General features: G+C 44.4%; 1 protein-coding gene across 1 annotated transcript; it reads right to left on the minus strand.

Moving 5' to 3' along the window:
* Positions 1-3789: 3789 nt before the first annotated feature.
* LOC309397974 (uncharacterized protein) lies at positions 3790-15960 on the minus strand. Its single transcript, XM_081964434.1, has 4 exons — positions 15839-15960; positions 10713-11325; positions 9373-9499; positions 3790-7352 (listed from the first exon to the last, which is right to left on the minus strand). The coding sequence occupies exons 2-4, from the start codon at positions 11310-11312 to the stop codon at positions 6286-6288; spliced, it is 1794 nt and encodes a 597-aa protein (XP_081820560.1). The 5' UTR covers positions 11313-11325; positions 15839-15960; the 3' UTR covers positions 3790-6285.
* Positions 15961-19269: the final 3309 nt, after the last annotated feature.

Below are 19269 nucleotides of genomic sequence, written 5' to 3' on the forward strand. Positions count from 1 at the left end.
CTACCTGCGGAGATTTTGAGGAATTGAAATGCTTAAATTTGGACTTCCAAACTAAGTTTGGGAGATAGTGAACTAGACCGTAGTGGAAAAAATATTGTTCCATCTTATTTTTAAAATCAGGTTTATTTTTTAAACCATTCTGACTCTTTTGACTCCCAGTCTCAACAGAAGTGGATAGATATTTATGTCATATTAGTTTCTACAATTAAGATGAGCGAGATCCAGTGGGTCTCAACCTTGGCTACTTTCATTCCCCATTTAAATCTGGGAGTTGAGATCCACACATTTTATGGCTGAGACACATTGCTGTAGTGTTTTAAGAATAAAATATACTTCCCCTTTTAAGTCTCATTATGCTCAACCGAGCCCATGTGTGAAAAATATGTGTAAAGTGTTTCAAATCAGCCTTTTAAATATTTTGAAGAGATCAGCCCTCCTATCAAACAGGCATTCTTTTCAGGAGCCAATTGTGCAAAATAACATAGCTTTCTATTTGCATTTCTAAAAGATGTTTTCGAACGTGTGGGAAAAGACTGCTATATGTTGTAGACAGGTTGTATGTTCACTCAGTTTTTGGAGATGGAATTGAGAACCACTGTGCGACCCTAAAAATATTTGGTCTCCATCAACTTAATGGAATAACAGAGATGGAAGGGACCTTGGAGGTCTTATAGTCCAACCCCTGCTCAAGTAGGAATCCCTGTACCAGTGGCTGTCCAGTCTCTTCTTAAAAGTCTCCAGTGATGGAGCACCCACAACTTTTGAAGGCAAGCTGTTCCACCGATTGTCCACACAGTTAGGAAATTTCTCCTTAGTTCTAAGTTGCTTCTCTCCTTGATTATTTGTTTCCATGGTTTCTTGTCTTGCCTTCTGGTGCTTTGGAAAATAGGTTGACCCCCCTCTCCTCTTTGTGGCAGCCCCAGATTTTGGAAAACTGTTGTCTTGTCACCCCTAGCCCTTCTTCTCACTTGCTGACTCGGATATAGGCACCTGCTACTATGTGCAATGATTTTGGGGGGGGGGGGGAGAGACAAAGCATTGCATTACAATTCTTCTCATAATCACCTCCCAGCATCAATATGTAAATCACAGGGTTTGAATTATGACATCACAATGCAATCATCCTTGCCCTCCCTAGATACCTGAAGTGTTTGGCCCAGGCTTGTCAACTCTTAAATAATCTTTCTCTCTTTTCTGGAGAAACTGTGATCTATTGGATCATCCTTTCAGATATATTTCCCTATCAGTTTTCTCAATGCCTTCAACAATGACAAAGCTTCTAAGGTAATGGCTATGATACATTCAGAGATGTAGGAACTGGGTATGTCTACTCTAGTGAAAAGAAGGACTAGGGGACACGAAAGCACTGTTCTAATATTTATATAATATATAATATAATAGTAGAGTTGGAAGGGACCTTGGAGGTCTTCTAGTCCAACCCCCTGCCTAGGCAGGAAACCCTATACCGTTTCAGACAAATGGCTATCCAACATCTTCTTAAAGACTTCCAGTGTTGGGGCATTCACAACTTCTGGAGGCAGGTTGTTCGACTGACTAATTGTTCTAACTGTCAGGAAATTTCTCCTCAGTTCTAAGTTGCTTCTCTCCTTCATTAGTTTCCACCCATTGCTTCTTGTTCTACCCTCAGGTGCCTTGGAGAATAGTTTGACTCCCTCTTCTTTGTGGCAACCCCTGAGATATTGGAACAATGCTATCATGTCTCCCCTAGTCCTTCTTTCTCTTAAGCTAAACATACCCAGTTCCTGCAACCGTTCTTCATATGTTTTAGTCTCCAGTCCCCTAATCATCTTTGTTGCTCTTCTCTGCACTCTTTCTAGAGTCTCCACATCTTTTTTACATCGTGGCGACCAGAACTGAATGCAGTATTCCAAGTGTGGCCTTACCAAGGCATTATAAAGTGGTATTAACACTTCACGTGATCTTGATTCTATCCCTCTGTTGATGCAGCCTAGAACTGTGTTGGCTTTTTTGGCAGCTGCTGCACACTGCTGGCTCATATTTAAATGGTTGTCCACTAGGACTTCAAGATCCCTTTCACAGTTACTTCTACTGAGTAAGGTATCACCTATACTGTACCTGTGCATTCCGTTTTTGTTGCCTAAATGTAGAACCTTACTCTTTTCACCATTGAATTTCATTTTATTAGATAGTGCCCAATGTTCAAGTTTGTCAAGGTCCTTCTGTATCTTAAGCCTATCTTCTGGAGCGTTGGCTATTCCTGCCAGCTTGGTATCATCTGCAAATTTGATGAGTTCCCCATTTATTCCCTCATCCAAATCATTGATGAAGATGTTGAAGAGTACTGGGCCTAAAACAGAGCCTTGGGGTACTCCACTGCATGCTTCCCTCCATGTGGATGCAGTTCCATTGAGAACTACACGTTGAGTGCGGTTGGTCAGCCAGTTACGAATCCATCTGGTGGTGATGCTGTCTAACCCACATTCTTCTACTTTATCTAGTAGTAGGTTATGGTCTACCTTATCAAAAGCCTTACTGAAGTCCAAGTAAACTATGTCGACGGGATTGCCACAAAGAAGAGGGAGTCAAGCTATTCTCCAAAGTATCTGAGGGCAGGACAAGAAACAATAGATGGAAACTAAGCAGAGAGCGAAGCAATCTAAAAATAAGGAGAAATTTCCTGGCGGTGAGAAGAATTAACAATTATATGCATAAATCCATATACTATGATTTGTATGTATGTATGTACGTCGGGGTGGGTTCCTGCCAGTTCTAACCTGGTTCCACAAATCTACAGTGCCGTTTAGAACCGGTTCCAGCTCTCTCCCCCCGCCCGTCCGCCCATCATCAAGGTGAAGAGCGAGAGGAAGAATTCTGGGAGTTGAAGTCCACAAGCCTTAAAGCTGTCAAATTTGAACATCCCTGTTTTTTTTTCCTAAAGGGTTAGGGGTGCAAGGGTCTTGTAACTTGACAGCTTTAAGCCTTGCGTGCTTCAAATGCCAGAGTTCCTGAGCCAACATTTTGATTGCTAAGCAAGAGTGTTGTTAAGTGAGTTTCACTACATTTTACAAGTTGGTCATGCCCACCCAGTCACATGGTCGGCAAGCCGCTCCCACCCGGTCACATGGTCAGCAAGCCACTCCCACCCAGTCACATGGTCACCAAGCCACTCCCACAAAGCAGGCCACACCTACAGAAGAGGTTCTAAAAATTTTTGAAACCCACCACTGATGTACGTGTATATGTGTGTGTGTATGTGTGTGTATGTATGTATATGTATTACAGGTAGTCCTTGACTTACAACACCAGAGCCCAAAATTTATGTTGATAAGTGAGACATGTGTTAAATGAGACATGTGTTAAGTGAATCAGTGCAGTTGTTCAATGAATCACAGAGTTATTAAATGAATCTGGTTTCTCCATTGACTTTGCTTGATAGAAGGTCGCAAAAGGGAATCATGTGACCCCGGGACACTGCAACCGTCATAAATGTGAGTCATTTGCCAAGCATCTGAATACAGATCACGTCACCATGGGGATGGTGCAAGGATCAAGTGTGAAAAATGGTCGTAAGTCACTTCAGTGCCGTTGTAACTTGGAACGGTCACTAAATGAACTCTTGTGCAAGTCGTGGACTATCTGTATTTCCCTATTTCCCATACCAATGAATAATTTCTGTGCCTAGAATACGTGCCCTCACAATAATTGGACTCTCGAAGAAAGCAAAAATATTGAAGGAAGTTTTCTTCCTCCTGTCGCAATAATTCTCGCACTGGACGGGTGAAAGAGATGTCGCTTCTGAGCCAACGTTCTTATTAGGTTTATTCTAATCAGCTTCTGTGAAGAGTAACATGTTTCTACTTTCCTTCTCCAACGACAGAGATTGTGCCCATCGCTTACTTGCCACAGAGAACCAAAGAGAACCTAGTTTTCTGAGAAATTAGTTCAAATATTCCAGCCTCTCTCAGCAGGAAAGCAGGAATGCAGAGCGTGGAAACAAGCATCAGGTTACGTGTTAATGATAATTAAGTAAACAGAACAGATTCAATCCTTTCCCAACGGAGGTTTGCTATACATATTGGATGGCTGGATTAAGAAACAGACGAGTAAAAAAGTCATTCAGTTCCTACTTACAGCAGCCAAATCAGTCGATGCTAAAGAATAAAAACGTCTAGGTCCGTCATGCCAAACCTAGGGCACCTGTGCCCGAAGTGCCATGAGCAGTGTCACCGAAGAATCCTCTTCTGGGTTTCTGGTGCGTACGCGCGCACGACAATCAGTTGGTTTTTGCGCTTGCGGCAGTGCCAGAAACCAGAAGAGCTGGTCTTCCGATTTCTGTTGTGCGCAGGCGTGCCGGCCAGCTGATCGTCATGCGCTTATGCACACCAGTCACAGGAAGAGAAGCTGACCGGTGCGCACGCTGAAAATGCACTGCATGCACACGCTCATCAGGGACGCACCAAGCTGCCAAGTAGGTATGCGCGCAGCGGGAAATGAGCTTTCGTTTTATGGCACGGGCATGCCCACTTGCCAGCTTCTCTTCCAGGGCGCACCCCCCCGACAAGCGCATGCACGCAGGGCCTTTTAGTCACTCGGTGCTGAAAAGGTTCGCCATCGCTGGTCTAGGTAATATTTCAGAGGGCAGATTCCCCCTGCTGAAGTACCCACCGCTTCAAGTTGCCACCAGCACAGCAGCTGGGAAACCATTCGTAAACTGACATGACGGGCCTGTTAAAATTGTCCCAGCAGCACTCTGTAAAAGTTTGGGATTCTCACGAGAATTCCAAAGTTTAAAAAGTATTAAAAAGGGTTAATATGCCAACCCAGGTCGACAGGATGAAAGTGGCGTTGAGGCATTGCAGAGCAAGCTCCGTCCCTTTCTTATGTGCGGGCGTCCTGGCACATAAAACAAAAGGGGGTGGAGCTTATGTCACAATGTCACAGGTGCTTTCATCATGTTCCTCTCCACACATAACACTTACGGATATCTAGAAGTAACATAAAAACTGAAGCGTTTCATTTGAAAGAGCTCCAGTGCAAAAAAACGCCAGGGTTACCTACAACCAGTTATACATTGCAGACATTCCCATTCACTCAAAAACTTGCCAAATTCTTTGAAACGGCTACCATATTCTCGAACGCAGGTCGTCTGCGTTTAGCACCCACAATTGGGACCAGCAGCTGTTGTTAAGTGAAGCGGTCACCAAGTGGGAAATCACATGACCGTCACTGGGTTTCCCTTTTCTCCATTTTCCCAATCCTCTGGGATAATAAGCAAAAAAGGGAATGAACATGTATATTTACATTCATTGGAGAGAAAGGGATTGCAAAGGAGTAAGCAAGCACACCATAGGGAATACACATTGAAATCAATGTCTTGGTTCTGGCTATGTAAACAGCCCAATGTAGTCCCCATTGTGTGCTCTGCTTACTCTCTTGTAATCCCCTCATCTCTCCATTCTGTAAGGGGGGGAAAGAAAAGAAGGGTTTTTGTAGGCAAGCTCTCCTACGCCTGACCTGTTTTCTCCCCATCCTGGCTTACACAGTGGAGAGTTTGAAGAGGAAGGGATTACAAAAGAGTAAGCAGGTATATAATGGAGAATACACTGGCTGCTATTGCCACTACATTGCTTTTAATGTGTATTCCCCATTGTGTGTCCGCTTACTCTCTTGTAATCTTACTCCAATCTCTCCAATCTGCAAGCAAGTGAAAAAAGAAAAAGAACAGGTCAGGCACAGGACAACGCATACTGACTCTGAGACCGATCATGTGACCAAGAAACGCTATGAAGGTCGTTGAGGGCAGATATCAGTTGTAAAGTTAGCTTTTCAGCACCAATATAACTTTGACTGGTCACTGAATGAAGCAGTCAGTAAGCGAAGACTGCCCACATTGTTGCTTCACTGCCTTTGGGAATCTTCACGTCAGCCGTTGTTTCACGGGGTTCAGCAATTTTGCTGAGGCAGCCGACAGTTTCATCTTTTCATCTTTGTCTTCAGCGTATTTGATGACCCAGACAGTGCTGTTTCCACACACACACACACACACACACCACAAACCAAGTTTGAGGAGGAGCACAGTCAAGTCTATTTCAGATCTTAATTTGAGCGTTTCTTCTGCAAAACGGCAACCCACCCCTTGCGACCTTGAGGCTGCAGGTCGTGCATGCCTGGTGGTTTTAAGTGCTCAGTGCTGGGAACTACAAGGAGACAAAGTTGTGAAGACCCCAGAGAGGGGAGCTCCTGAGGAGAAACCAATTTCCAAACTCAAAAGCGAAGAGTGGCATCCTGTTACAGCTGCTGCCACTACTGGGGGGACTGAGAAAGGTAAGCCGACGCCTTCTCTCGCGCATGCTTTCTCACAAAGTGCTTGACCACATGTGCTCGTTGGGTGAAGTTCTTCCGGCAGATGGCGCACTTGTAGGGCTTCTCTCCTGTGTGCATCCTCTGGTGCACCAACAGGCCTGAGGAATGCCGGAAGTGCTTCCCACACTCCGAGCACTGATATGGCTTCTGCTCGGTGTGGATCACAATGTGGGTTAGAAGGGTCGTCTTCTGGTTGAAGCTTCTCCCGCAGTCGGAGCACTGATACGGCTTTTCCCCCGTGTGGATCCTCTTGTGTCGGTTCACACTCGATTGCGTGGCAAAGACCTTCCCGCAAATCGGGCAGGGACTCCCCTGCCTTCCCTTATACAGCATCGGTGAGCTGTTCATTTTATCGAGGTTGTCGTACGGGCCGATCATGGCTACGTTTTTTTCTTCGGCGATCTCACCTTCCGCCTCTTTCTCGCGCTCTTCTAGAGGGCCAAAAACTCCATCTTTCCACTCCCCTTTCAATTGTCCTGCGGTGGTCTCCTTCTTCTGCCCGTTCAACAACCTCCCCAGTTCCAATCTCTGGCGGAAGCTCTTCTTACAAGAAATGCACTTGTACACCTTCTCCCCCGTATGGTCTATCTGGTAGGCGTTGACACCCCACTTCGGTTTGAAGTTTTTCCCACAGTCCGAACACTGATACGACTTGTCTCTGGCGTGAACCATCTCGTGAGAGAGCAGGTTGGTCTTCCGGTTGAAGCTTTTCCCACAGTGAGCGCATTTGTAGGGCTTCTCTCCGGTATGAATAATGAGATGTCTATTCAGGCTTGATTTTCGAGTGAACGCTCTCCCACAAAGGAGGCAGGTGTGCCGTGGCCCATCTTTGTGCTGTCTTGGTGGGACAGTGAACCTCCAGAGGTTGACCCCATCCAGCTCACTCTCTTTTGAGTTCTGCGTTTCGTTTTCTTCGGGGTAGTCAATGACAACATCTTCTATCTCCGATCTGTCGAAAGCATCTGTCTGATCTTCTTCGATAGGTTGATACATCTCTTGATCGCTTTCTAGAAGTAGGAGGGGATGTACAACGTTATAATACTTTAATTATTGTAAAACGCAAGTAATACACCATATTGTTTGGCGACAGTAGCATTTATGCAGATTACGAACGTTCTCATGATTTAGCTAACTTAAGCCTTTAAAGATTAAAAAAGGGTTTACCGTATTTTTCGGAGAATAAGACGCACCTTTTTCCCTCAAAAAAGAGGCTGAAAATCTGGGTGTGTCTTATACACTTGAATATAGCATTTTTTTGCCTCCTGAAATCCCGCCCCCTTCACCAAAATGGCCGTGCATGGCCTTTAGGAAGCCTTTAGAGCGCTCCTGGGGGCTGGGGAGGGAAGAAATGAGCACAAAATGGCCCGTGTTTTGCTCAATTTTACCCCCCCCCCCAGCCCCCAGGAGCACTCTATAAGCTTCCTAAAGGCTATCCATGCCCTTTTTTTAACGAAAAACGGGCCCGTTTTTGTGAAAAGTGGACCTTTTTTTGCTCGTTTTTGCCCCCCCCCCCAATGCCCCCAGAAGCACTCTGCAAGCTCCCTAAAGCCTATTCATGCCTTTTTGGGGGTAAAAAATGGGCCTGTTTTCGGGAAAAACGGGACGTTTTGGGGAGGTTTGCAGAGTGCAAAAACTTTTTTTTTTATTTGCCTCTTCAAAACCTTGGTGCGTCTTATACTCCAGTGCGTCTTATACTCTGAAAAACACAGTATGTCAATATTACAAGTAGTCCTTAACTTACAACAGTTCATTTAGTGACCGTTCAAAGTTGCAACAACACTTGAAAAAAGTGACCTACGGCCGTTTTTTAGTTATGACCTTTGCAGCAACCCCTTAATCTTGTGATTAAAATTCAGGTGTTTGGCAGCTGGTTCATCTTTGTGACGGTTGCTGTGTCCCAAGGACATGTGATCCCCTTCTGCAACCTTCTGACAAGCATAGTCAATGGGGAAACTTAACAACCAGATTACTCACTTATCAACTGCAGTGGTTCGTTTAACAACTGTGGGACAAAAAAGGTCGTATGATGGGGCAAAACTCCCTTAACAAATGTCTCACTTAACAACAGAAATTTAGGGCATCATTATGGCCGTAATTTGAGGACTTCCTGTATGTATTATGATTTCTAAAATGTTGTAACCATAAGTTTGATTATGCAGAGTTGAGCATACACTGAACAACTACCCCAGTGTTTCTCAAACTTCGCTACTTTAAGATGTGTGCATTTCAATTTCCCACGCTGGCTGGGGAATTCTGGGAGTTGAAGTCCACATATCTTAATCTTGCAAAGGCTGAGAAACACTGGCCTACACACACACACACACACAAATTACGTGTGTGGGAGGCCGGGGTGGGTGGGTTCCAGCATAACTCTGGAACACCTCAAGCAATTTCAACCAAACTTAGTATATAGATGACTTACTCTCTGGAAACAAATACTGTGGGGTAACACACCTCAGGGTGAGGGGGGGGGGGAGTGTTCTGTTACAATACAGCCTGTTGTGCTTTAAAATGGCTTCTACTGTACAGCACAGTGGAATTGCCATGGTAACGGCTTCACAGTACTCCACAAGGGGGCTCCCTCTGGGATAAGGGGGAAAATCCAACATTAGAAATTAAGTTTGGTCCAGACATTTCCCCCCCTATAAATAAATATACGGATAACGCTGGCTTATCAGCTAGTAGGATAAATAAAACACATATGCAGACATACACACAGGGCAAACCCAAAATGTGAGTCACACCCCTAGGTGGCATCCTCTGTCATGATCTGTGCCACCTAGAAAGTTTAAAAAAAAATTAAAAAGAGGAAAATGGAAATTGTTAACCCTTTTGCCCAATCATAGTTAACTAGATAAGCTAACATGTATTGGTTTGACAATCGCAAAAAATATATATCCAGGAATTGGAAGCCAGGAATCAAGCACAATTTAAACAGAATGCATGTTCAATCACCACACTAAAAATGATTCTATGAAGTATTTGGTTTTCTTAACACCCAGAACTGAAGAGACAGAAGATCCTGACCTAATAAGGAAGCGTCTTCATTTCCCTCCAGTTTCATCTCTTTATAGGGAGGTCTCTCTGGGGTCCCCATTGAAGGCTCTCCGGAATCACAGAAATCTCCAGCCTGTTCATCAGCTGGGCTTGAGACCTGAAGGAACAACAACAACAAAAAAAAAAAAACACGAAACAAGGACAGAAGATTAGAATTTGAGAGTTGGGATGATTACACCTTTTTGATGGAGGTAGGTTGAAACTAAACAAAAAGGAGTTCACTGTATTTTTACCCATGGTTGCAAAATTTAAGAATTACTCAAAAGTGGAAGTTTTCAGACAATCAATTCTCGGATAATTGGCATGCTGAGGTAAGCTCTTACAGGCAAAGTCACTGCTAAGATTCAAATAGAGACTCATTTTATCAGATTTCACTACAGAAGCTATATAGGTTGATTAGTAATAACAATAATAATTTCTCTTCTGATAAATTTAGTGCTATTTGAAAACGATTGTTGAATTGCATTGTTCAAAGGTGTTTTTCTTCAATTCTTGTTTCTTCTTGCCTTGTTGTTGTTAGTTGTGAAGTCGTGTCCGACCCATCACAACCACATGGCAACATTCCTCCAGGCCTTCCTGTCCTCTACCATCCCCTGGAGTCCATTTAAGCTCACGCCTACTGCTTCCGTGACTCCATCCAGCCACCTCATTCTCTGTCGTCCCCTTCTTCTTTTGCTCTCAATCTTTCCCAGCATTAGGCTCTTCTCCAGTGAGTCCTTCATTCTCATTAGGTGGCCAAAGTATTTGAGTCTCATCTTCAAGATCTGATTTCCTTCTAAAGATCAGTCAGGGTTGATCTCCTCTAGGACTGACCGGTTTGATCACCCTGCAGTCCACGGGAGTCTCAAGAGTCTTTTTCCAACATCACAGTTCAAAGGCCTCAATTCTTAGGCGCTCAACCTTTCTTATGGTCCAACTTTCACAGCCATTTTTGCCTTACGGAATATTAAACATGAACAATTAGATTAAAAACACCTCTAGCGTTAGAAAGAAACTTAGGTGTAACATCGGGGGGGGGGGGTGCCCCAACTTTGATCTTGGATGGGTCATAAAGAATGGTGCATAGTCGGGGGGGGGGGGAGGGAGTATTCCTGGACTCACAACTCCTATTTGAAGGGCAGGTGACAGCCCTGGCTAAGAAGGCCCTTGAGTCAGTTCCCAAGTATCCCAATGTAAATCACATAACCGTGGGGATGCTACCACACTTGTAAGTGTGAAAAATGGGCATAGGTCACTTTTTTCAATGCCGTTGTCACTTTGAAGGGTCACTAAACGGACTATTGTACGTCAAGAACTACCTGTCTTCTCACCTGCTCTTCTGCCTCTTGCTGCCTCAGCAAGAACTCCTCCGCCAGAGCTACTGCCAGAGAACATGTCTCCGCTCCGTATCCCCGAATTCTTCTCTGGATCTCCATTGGCAGGATCTCCAGGAACTGCTCCAGGATCACCAGCTCCAGGATCTCGTCTTTGGTACGTCTTTCTGGTTGCAGCCACCCCCAGCAGAATTTCTTCAGCCGCTTGCAAGCCATTCGGGGACCTTCGGATGGTTGGTAGCAGAACCTCCTGAAGTGCTGGCGATGGGCTTCCTCGGAACCGGTTTGTTCGTCCTGCTGGAGGCCGGGTGGGATGGTGACGATCCTTCTCCCACGGAGATCCTGGCGGCTTTCCGAGTCGCCTGAGGAGTCCTTGGGTGGGGTGCTTCCCCACATGGAGCAAGAGGACTCCGCTTCTTTGAGGAAATTCTGCCATCGGTCTTCCCAAGTTGTCACCTGTCCTTCTTCCGGTTCCATTTTAATCTGGGATGGCATCGCTACAGGCAAATCCTCCCCCACAATGCCGGTCACAACAAGCTGGAGGCTCCCCTCAGATTCAGCAGTGGGGCTGCCCGCAGCTTCCTTTTCGGTTTTCATCCTTGGGGTATCCCTGGGATCAAAAAAAGAAAATAAAGTCAGTTGACATTCATCAATGGGCAATTATCAGGGACTAAGGCTATCGCTTACCAAAAAGGGGCATAGCATCCTCCCCTCAGTGTGACTGTGGGGTCCCAGCCACATTGCAGATCGTATTGTGACCGGCTGAGGGCCTATGCCGGTCCAGTACCGATAGTCCTCGACTTACAACAGTTCATTTAGGGATCGCTCAAAGTTACGACGACACTGGAAAAAGGGACGGATCACTGTTTTTCATACTTAACACCACTGCAGTATCCCCATGGACACACGATCAAACTTCGGAGATTTGGCAATAATTGATGAGAGTTGCATGTCCTCGAGTTACATGATCCCCTTTTGCAACCTTCTGATGAGCAAAGTCGACGGGGGAAGCTAGATTCACTTAGCAACCGTGTTACTAACTTAATGGCTGCAGTGATTTGCTTAACCACTGTGACAAGGAATGTCATAAAATGGGGTACATTTCACTTCACAAAGGTTTCACTTAGCAACTTAGAAATTTTGGGCTTAATTGTGGTCATAAGTTGAGCACTACCTGTATCTGATTGTTTTGATGTAAACAATACTGCGCTTCCAATGGTCAGATGGCCTAGACCAGGGGTGTCGAAACTTAGTAACTTTTAAGTCTTGTGGACTTCAACTCCCAGAATTCCCCAGCCAGGTGGCTGGGGAATTCTGGGAGTTGAAGTCCACCAGTCTTAAAGTTCCCAAGTTTGGACACCCCTGGCCTAGACAATGATATTTGGACACGGATCTTTTTCACATTTCTACTTTATTTGGTTCTACTAATCAAGTTGAAATGTTAATGTATGCAGGTAGTCCAGGAGTTGCAACAGTTCAATTTGTGACGGTTTAAAGTTACAAAGGCACTGAAAAAAAAGTGATCTATGGTCATTTTTCACACTTACGACCGTTGCAGCATCGTGTCACATGCTTTACATTCAAATGCTTGACAACTGATTTACATTTACGACGGTTGCAGTGTTCCGGAGTCACGTGATAGCAGTAGCACTCAAGACTTATATGCCGCTTCTTAGCTCTTTACAGCCCACTCTAAAGCGGTTTAGAGAGTCAGCCTATTGCCCTCAAAACGATCTGGGTCCTCATTTTACCGACTTCGGCTGAATCAACCTTTAGCCGGTGAGACTCGAATTGCTGGCAGCCGGCAGAAATAGACAATATATTATTTCAGACAAATGCCTCTCCAAGAAAAGAGAAGAAGAAAATCTATGTAGTTGACATTGACTTGATGGTACATAATCGAACGTTCAGTTGGGGAAAGGCCTGAAATTAAAAGAGCTCACTGGGGAATTCTGGGAATTGAAGTCCACAATTCTTAAAGTTGCCCAGGTTGGAGGCCCCTGATATGGATGAGGGTTTTGAAGCCCAAGGCAATCTGCAAAGGGGATTGCCTTGTGTTAAGCTAATGTTGATTAAATTCTAATTTCAGTCCATATGCCCAAATATGATATTCAGATCTGATGTGCAGGCAGGAGGGAGTTGATGGTTATTTATTTAGTTAACTGTTCAAAGTTAAAACTGTGTTTTAAAAACTTACAAACAGTCCTCGCCCTTACAACCATCAGTGTCCCCATCGTCTCGGGGTGTCAAAATTTAGGCACCTGACAAATTGATGACCATCTCGGTGCCAACATGATTGCGGTTTGTGACCCTCCCAGCAGGTTTCCGACAAGCAAAGTCAGTGGGGAAGCCAGCGGAGAAGGTCGCATGTGACGTCTCACTTAACAACCACGGCAATTTGCTCAATGACCACAGTAAAATAGCTGGTAAAATCGGGTGTGGCAAATTTTTCCAGCTCCTATTTTGGTCCTAAGTCAAGTACTGCACATCCATAATTATAATTGATGAAAACTGGGATTTAGAATAGAATACAATACAATAGTAGAGTTGGAAGGGACCTTGGAGGTCTTCTAGTCCAACCCCCTGCCTAGGCAGGAAACCCTATATCGTTTCAGACAAATGGTTATCCAACATCTTCTTAAAGACTTCCAGTGTTGGGGCATTCACAACTTCTGGAGGCAAGCTGTTCCACTGATTAATTGTTCTAACTGTCAGGAAGTTTCTCCTCAGTTCTAAGTTGCTTCTCTCCTTGATTAGTTTCCACCCATTGCTTCTTGTTCTATCCTCAGGTGCTTTGGAGAATAGTTTGACTCCCTCTTCTTTGTGGCAACCCCTGAGATATTGGAACACTGCTATCATGTCTCCCCTAGCCCTTCTTTCTCTTAAGCTAGACATACCCAGTTCCTGCAACCGTTCTTCATATGTTTTAGTCTCCAGTCCCCTAATCATCTGTGTTGCTCTTCTCTGCACTCTTTCTAGAGTCTCCACATCTTTTTTAATAGAATAGAATGGGATTCTTTATGGGCCAAGTATAATTGGACCAGATCTATCGTTCAATTAAACCTATTAAAAGTCTTGAGCCTGCTTTTAGATAAAAGAATTCCTGTTCTCCCATTAAAAAAATACACGTCAACTAGGTTACACACTGTGCGAAATCAAATGCTATTCCTTCAGTTTTGCCCCGAGAGCATTGGATGATCCCAGCTGATGGCGGTTCGTTTGATAAACCACGATTGAGCAAAAATAAGCTTATCGCAACGTCTAACTCAGTGTTTCTCGACCTCAGCAACGTTTAAGATCCGTGGCCTTAAGTGGCTGGGGAATTCTGAGAATTGGAAGGGTGAAGCATCTTAAAAAGTTTCTGCATTTGAGAAAAATGCTATGTGGGAACTGGGTGCCCACAGCACCCATTCTTTGATGAGTCTAGATGCCAGCTAGCCAGTTAGTTGCAGCTGTTGGCAGTTGAAACCCCACCACCTGGAAGATCAAAGACTTCTCACTGCTGTTTTATGGTTTTCTCCCTTCTCTGGTGGGAAGAAAGGAAACGATAACGGAAGTTGTGGGCAAAAAGGTAGGAAGGGAAGATGTTAACGAAGAACATAGAGACTTAGGTTCAAGGTTAATCCTCATCCTGGTGGGCTGATGGGATTATGAGCCCACCATGGGCAGGGTTGGGGATTGAGGGAGGGAGGAAAGGATTTAAATGCCTGTTTTCTCATGGTTTGTAAGCCATAGTTTATGGTTTCTTAGGTGATGCAAATACTGTCTCTGTCTCAGACCAACCTACTTCACACAATAATAGCTGTGAAATTTTCTATCCTCAACCGAAGGAAGGAAAGAAGGAAGGAGGGAGGGAAGGAGGGGGGAAGGAGGAATTTAAATGCTTGCTTTATCAGTTTTTAGCCACCGTTTATGATTTCTGAGATGATGCAAATACAGGTAGTCCTCGACTTACGACTACAAATGAGCCCAGAATTTATATTGCTGAGAATTTTGTTAAGTGAGCTTTGCCCTATTTTACTATTTTTCTTGCCACATTTAAGTAAATCCCAGCCGTGGTTAAATTAGTGACCTGGTTGTTAAGTGACTCTGGCTTCCACACTGACACAAATTTCCACAAATAAGTCCTAGGAATAGAAATAGAATTACGGAACGATGGTCTTTCTGTTTGTTCCTCCTGTGCTGGGTTAATACAGGTAGTCCTTGATTTACAACAGCTCATTTAAGTTACAGCGGCACTGAAAAAAGTGGCTTAGGACCATTTTTTCACACATACAACCGTTGCAGATTCCCATGGTCACATGATCAAAATTCAGCCACTTGGCCACTGGCTCATATTTATGATGGCTACAGTGTCCTGCCATCCCCTTTTGCAACTCAACGGGGAAGCTGGATTCACTTAACAACCAGGTTAATAACTTAATGACTCTAGCGACTCACTTAACGACCGGGAGTCCTTCTGACAAACAGTCAGTGGGGGAAGCCACTTGACAACTGTTTCACCAACTGAACAACTTGCCGTGATTCCCTTCTTAAAAGCCCTGGCAAAAGAAGGTCAGGAAACGGGGCAAAACCCAGACAGCAAATGTCTTGCTTAGCTGCAGAAACGTTGGGCTCAATTGTGGCCGTAAGTTGAGGACTAACAGTACAATACCACCCCAACCCACCCCAGCCCACCCCACCCACAACCAGCCTGTTGGACCCCTCCCCACTCATTTTTGTGTTTCTTCCTAGAGCCCTCCCCCACCCACCTAGCCCAAAAAAGGAGATCCCCCTTTATTTGGGGCGGGGGGAATCATCCCAGGATCGATCTGTTGGTCGTGATCAACAGATCACCTCCCGATCGTCTCGTCTCCTGATCCTGCCGTGGAGGGGAGCGAGAAAGAGGCAACCAGCCCAAAGTCACCCAGCCGGCTTTCACGCCCAAGGCGGCACTAGACCTCGCCGCCTCGCTTTCTATAGCCCGGTGTCTTTAACCACTGGACCACACTGCCTCTCCTCCTCCTCCTCCTCCTCCTCCTTCCCCCTACCCCCGGGTGTCGTCCCCCCCCCCCGATTATCCCCTTTCCTCACCCCCTCCCCTTCCCCCCCCCCCGCCGGACAAAGCAGCCTCCGAAACTCACAGTCGAACCTCCCGAGTTGAGAAATTCAAAATCCAGAGAGTTGGGAGGGGGGGAGGGGCGGAGCTTGGAGGCGAGGGCTGGGAAAGGTGGGGGCCTTCGACGTTCCTCACGCTCGCTCGCGCCGGGCTCACGCACACGCCGGGCCGCTCTAGGAAGCCGGCGCGCTGCTCCTATTTTAACCCTTTGGCGGACCGAGCTTTGGCCACGGAAAAGGATGCGCAAATATTACCCGTCCTTTCGCGACCTTTCCCCCTAATTCACCGGGTTCATTCCGTTAACGCGACACGTTGCAGACACGAGTTGTGGGAGGCTAACCACTGGTTGTTATTTTTTTTAAAAAAATCCGTTTTTATTTTTCAATCAGAATAGAGCTGGAAGGGACCTTGGAGGTCATCTAGTCCAACCCCCTGCTCCCAGCAGGAAACCCTATCCCATTTCAGGCAAATGGCTGTCCAATCTCATCTTAAAAGCCTCCAGTGATGAAGCGCCCACAACGTCTGAAGGCAAGCTGTTCCACAGGTTAAATGAATTCAATTATAGAAACGTTTATATCTTATTTATATAAGATGTAATATAGGAGTACCAGGTAGGTAGACCTTGACTTACAATCACAACTCAGTCCAACATTTCTGTGGCTATGCGTGACAATGGTTAAGTGAGTTTTGTCCTGTTTTATGACTTTTCCTGGAACAGTTGTTAAGTGAATCACTGCAGTAGTTAGGTTAGTAACATAGTTGTAAATCTGAGAATCTGCCTTCTCCATTGACTTTGCTGGTCAGAAGGTCGCAAAAGGGGGAATCATATGGCACCGGGACATTGCAACCGTCATAACTACAACTCAGTTGCCAAGTTGACCATGGGGAGGCTGCAGTGGTTGTGAGTGTGAAAAACGGCCATGTCATTTTTTCCAGTGCCATCGTAACTTCGAACAGTCACTATGCAAATTGTTGTAAGTCAAGGACTACCTGTATAATAACATTTATTCATAAGGCACCCAGAGGGGCAGTGAGATGGGAAGCAAAAGAAGCAAGCCCAGTTGCCTCTTGGAAAAAAACACCTTTGGGACAACCATCCCAAAGAGAATCTCCATAGACACTTACTTGAAATAGTTTATACCCTACAACAATACCTATAATATTTAAAAAAAAATACTGCCTATCTCAGGCCCTCGGGAAAGACTTGATTGGGGATAAAAATATCACATCCAGCCTAAGCATCAGGCTGACACTGCGACTCACCAATTGTAATAATAAATGTATGTGGAAGAATGGGTTGGGAGTTTATTTTTATTTTTTTGTCCACAGGCTTAAGTTACAGCATCTTAAACCTGAAAATTAACAGACAGAGATGTTTGTAGGTGAGTGTAACGATAGAGAAATGTAACAGCTAAATGAGGCTCTATCTTGGACTTCAGGAAAGCAGGTTTTAATAAACAGAGACTTCTATACAATACAATACAATACAATACAATAGTAGAGTTGGAAGGGACCTTGGAGGTCTTCTAGTCCAACCCCCTGCCTAGGCAGGAAACCCTATACCGTTTCAGACAAATAGCTATCCAACATCTTCTTAAAGACTTCCAGTGTTGGGGCATTCACAACTTCTGGAGGCAAGCTGTTCCACTGATTAATTGTTCTCACTGTCAGGAAATTTCTCCTCAGTTCTAAGTTGCTTCTCTCCTTGATTAGTTTCCACCCATTGCTTCTTGTTCTACCCTCAGGTGCTTTGGAGAATAGTTTGACTCCCTCTTCTTTGTGGCAACCTCTGATCTTCTAGCTGATCTTACCTGCTGGAGACCTGGAGTTCAAGTCCTATCTTAATCATGAAAGCCAGCTGGGTGACTTTGAGCTAGCCACTGTCTCTCGACCCAAATCACTTCACAAATATGACTACCAACCTGCCTTCCATGGAGGACCTGTATACTGCACGAGTGAAAAAAAAGAAGGTTGTGAAAATATTTACAGATCCCTCGCATCCTGGACATAAATAGTTTCAACTCCTACCCTTAAAACGACACTATAGGGCACTGCACACCAGAACAATTAGATACAAGGACAGTTTTCCCCAAATGCCCACTCTGCTTAACAACTAATTCCCTCAACACTGTTGAACTATTTACTAAGTCTGCACTACTATTAATCTTCTCATCGTTCCTATCACCCATCTCCACCCACTTACAACTGTATGACTGTATATTGTATCCTGACAATTTATATTGTTTCCTAATATGATTTGATTGCTTATTTGCACCCTATGACTATCATTAAGTGCTGTACCTTATGATTATTGACGAAAGTTTCTTGTCTTTTTATGTACACTGAGAGTATATGCACCAAAGACAAATTCCTTGTGTGTCCAATCACACTTGGCCAATAAAGAATTTTATTCTGTTCTATTCTATATAAGGGAGGGAGGGAGGGAGGGAGGGAGGGAGGGAGGGAAAGAAAGAAAGAAAGAAAGAAAGAAAGAAAGAAAGAAAGAAAGAAAGAAAGAAAGGAAAGAAAGAACAGGAGACCTCTATGGAATCCTAGGGCTCTAGATTAGATTATGATCACGCTTTCTTTTTGGGTAAAGCAACATTATGTGAAGTATAGAAAAGGGGTAAAAAGGTAAGCCAAAGAGAGTAAAAACATGAACTAAAAAGAAAAGAAAAGAAAGCTTAAAAGAATTTACACCAATATTATTCTCAATTCTCCTTTTGCAGCAAGCCGTTTTTGCTTCGATGCGTTATCTTTTGTTCTTTAAGCTTGTCAGATCCCTTTTGGAGGATCTTATAATCTTAAATCATTACAGAAATTCAGAAGTGGCAGATTTTGGGTCAGCTTTATTCTTCCCTTCCTCTGCATTTGCTGGAGCCTAAACAGCCAACAGCAGCATTTCCTATAATGAGTGGAGTCCACAAAGTCTTATAGTACCAATTAACTCCAAACTCAATGTCCTACACAGGTGTTGGATTACAAGTTTCAGCACCCACATTCAGCTGGCCCAAGGGAGAACAGGGGCTATAATTTAACATACCTGGCAAGTATTTGAGGCAGATTATCTCTTTTTAACCCAGTGTTTCTCAACCTCAGCAACTTTCAGCTGTGTGGATTTCAACTCCCAGAATTCCCCATTGAAGTCTACACAGCTGAAAATCGCTGAGGCTTTCGCAACGCTTTGAACAGCACAACAGTCCTGTAACTAATGTAGGTTAAAATGACAAAATTTTAACTATAGGAGTGTTGTACAAAGCCCAGAGAGTCGTTTTCATGTGAGATACAAACATGATAAATACAGGTAGTCCTCGACTTACAACAGTTCATTTAGTGACTGTTCAAACTTACAACGGCACTGAAAAAAGGGACTTATGACCATTTTTCACACTTATGACTGTTGTAGCATCTCCTTGGTCACATGATTTAACATTCAGATGTTTGACAACATTTATG

The sequence above is a fragment of the Natrix helvetica genome, assembly GCF_964273705.1.
Source record: "Natrix helvetica genome assembly, chromosome: 1".
NCBI classification, from domain to species: Eukaryota; Metazoa; Chordata; class Lepidosauria; order Squamata; family Natricidae; genus Natrix; species Natrix helvetica.

Bases quoted from the DNA above. Each gene is read 5' to 3' on its own strand.
- LOC309397974 (XM_081964434.1), bottom strand. From the start codon at position 11,312: ATGAAAACCGAAAAGGAAGCTGCGGGCAGCCCCACTGCTGAATCTGAG. The intron at 9,500-10,712 runs GTGAGAAGACAG...TTGTTCCTTCAG, and splicing joins AGCAAGAGGCAGAAGAGCAG to GTCTCAAGCCCAGCTGATGA. The intron at 7,353-9,372 runs GTCAGGATCTTC...TCCTACTTCTAG, and splicing joins TGAAGACGCTTCCTTATTAG to AAAGCGATCAAGAGATGTAT.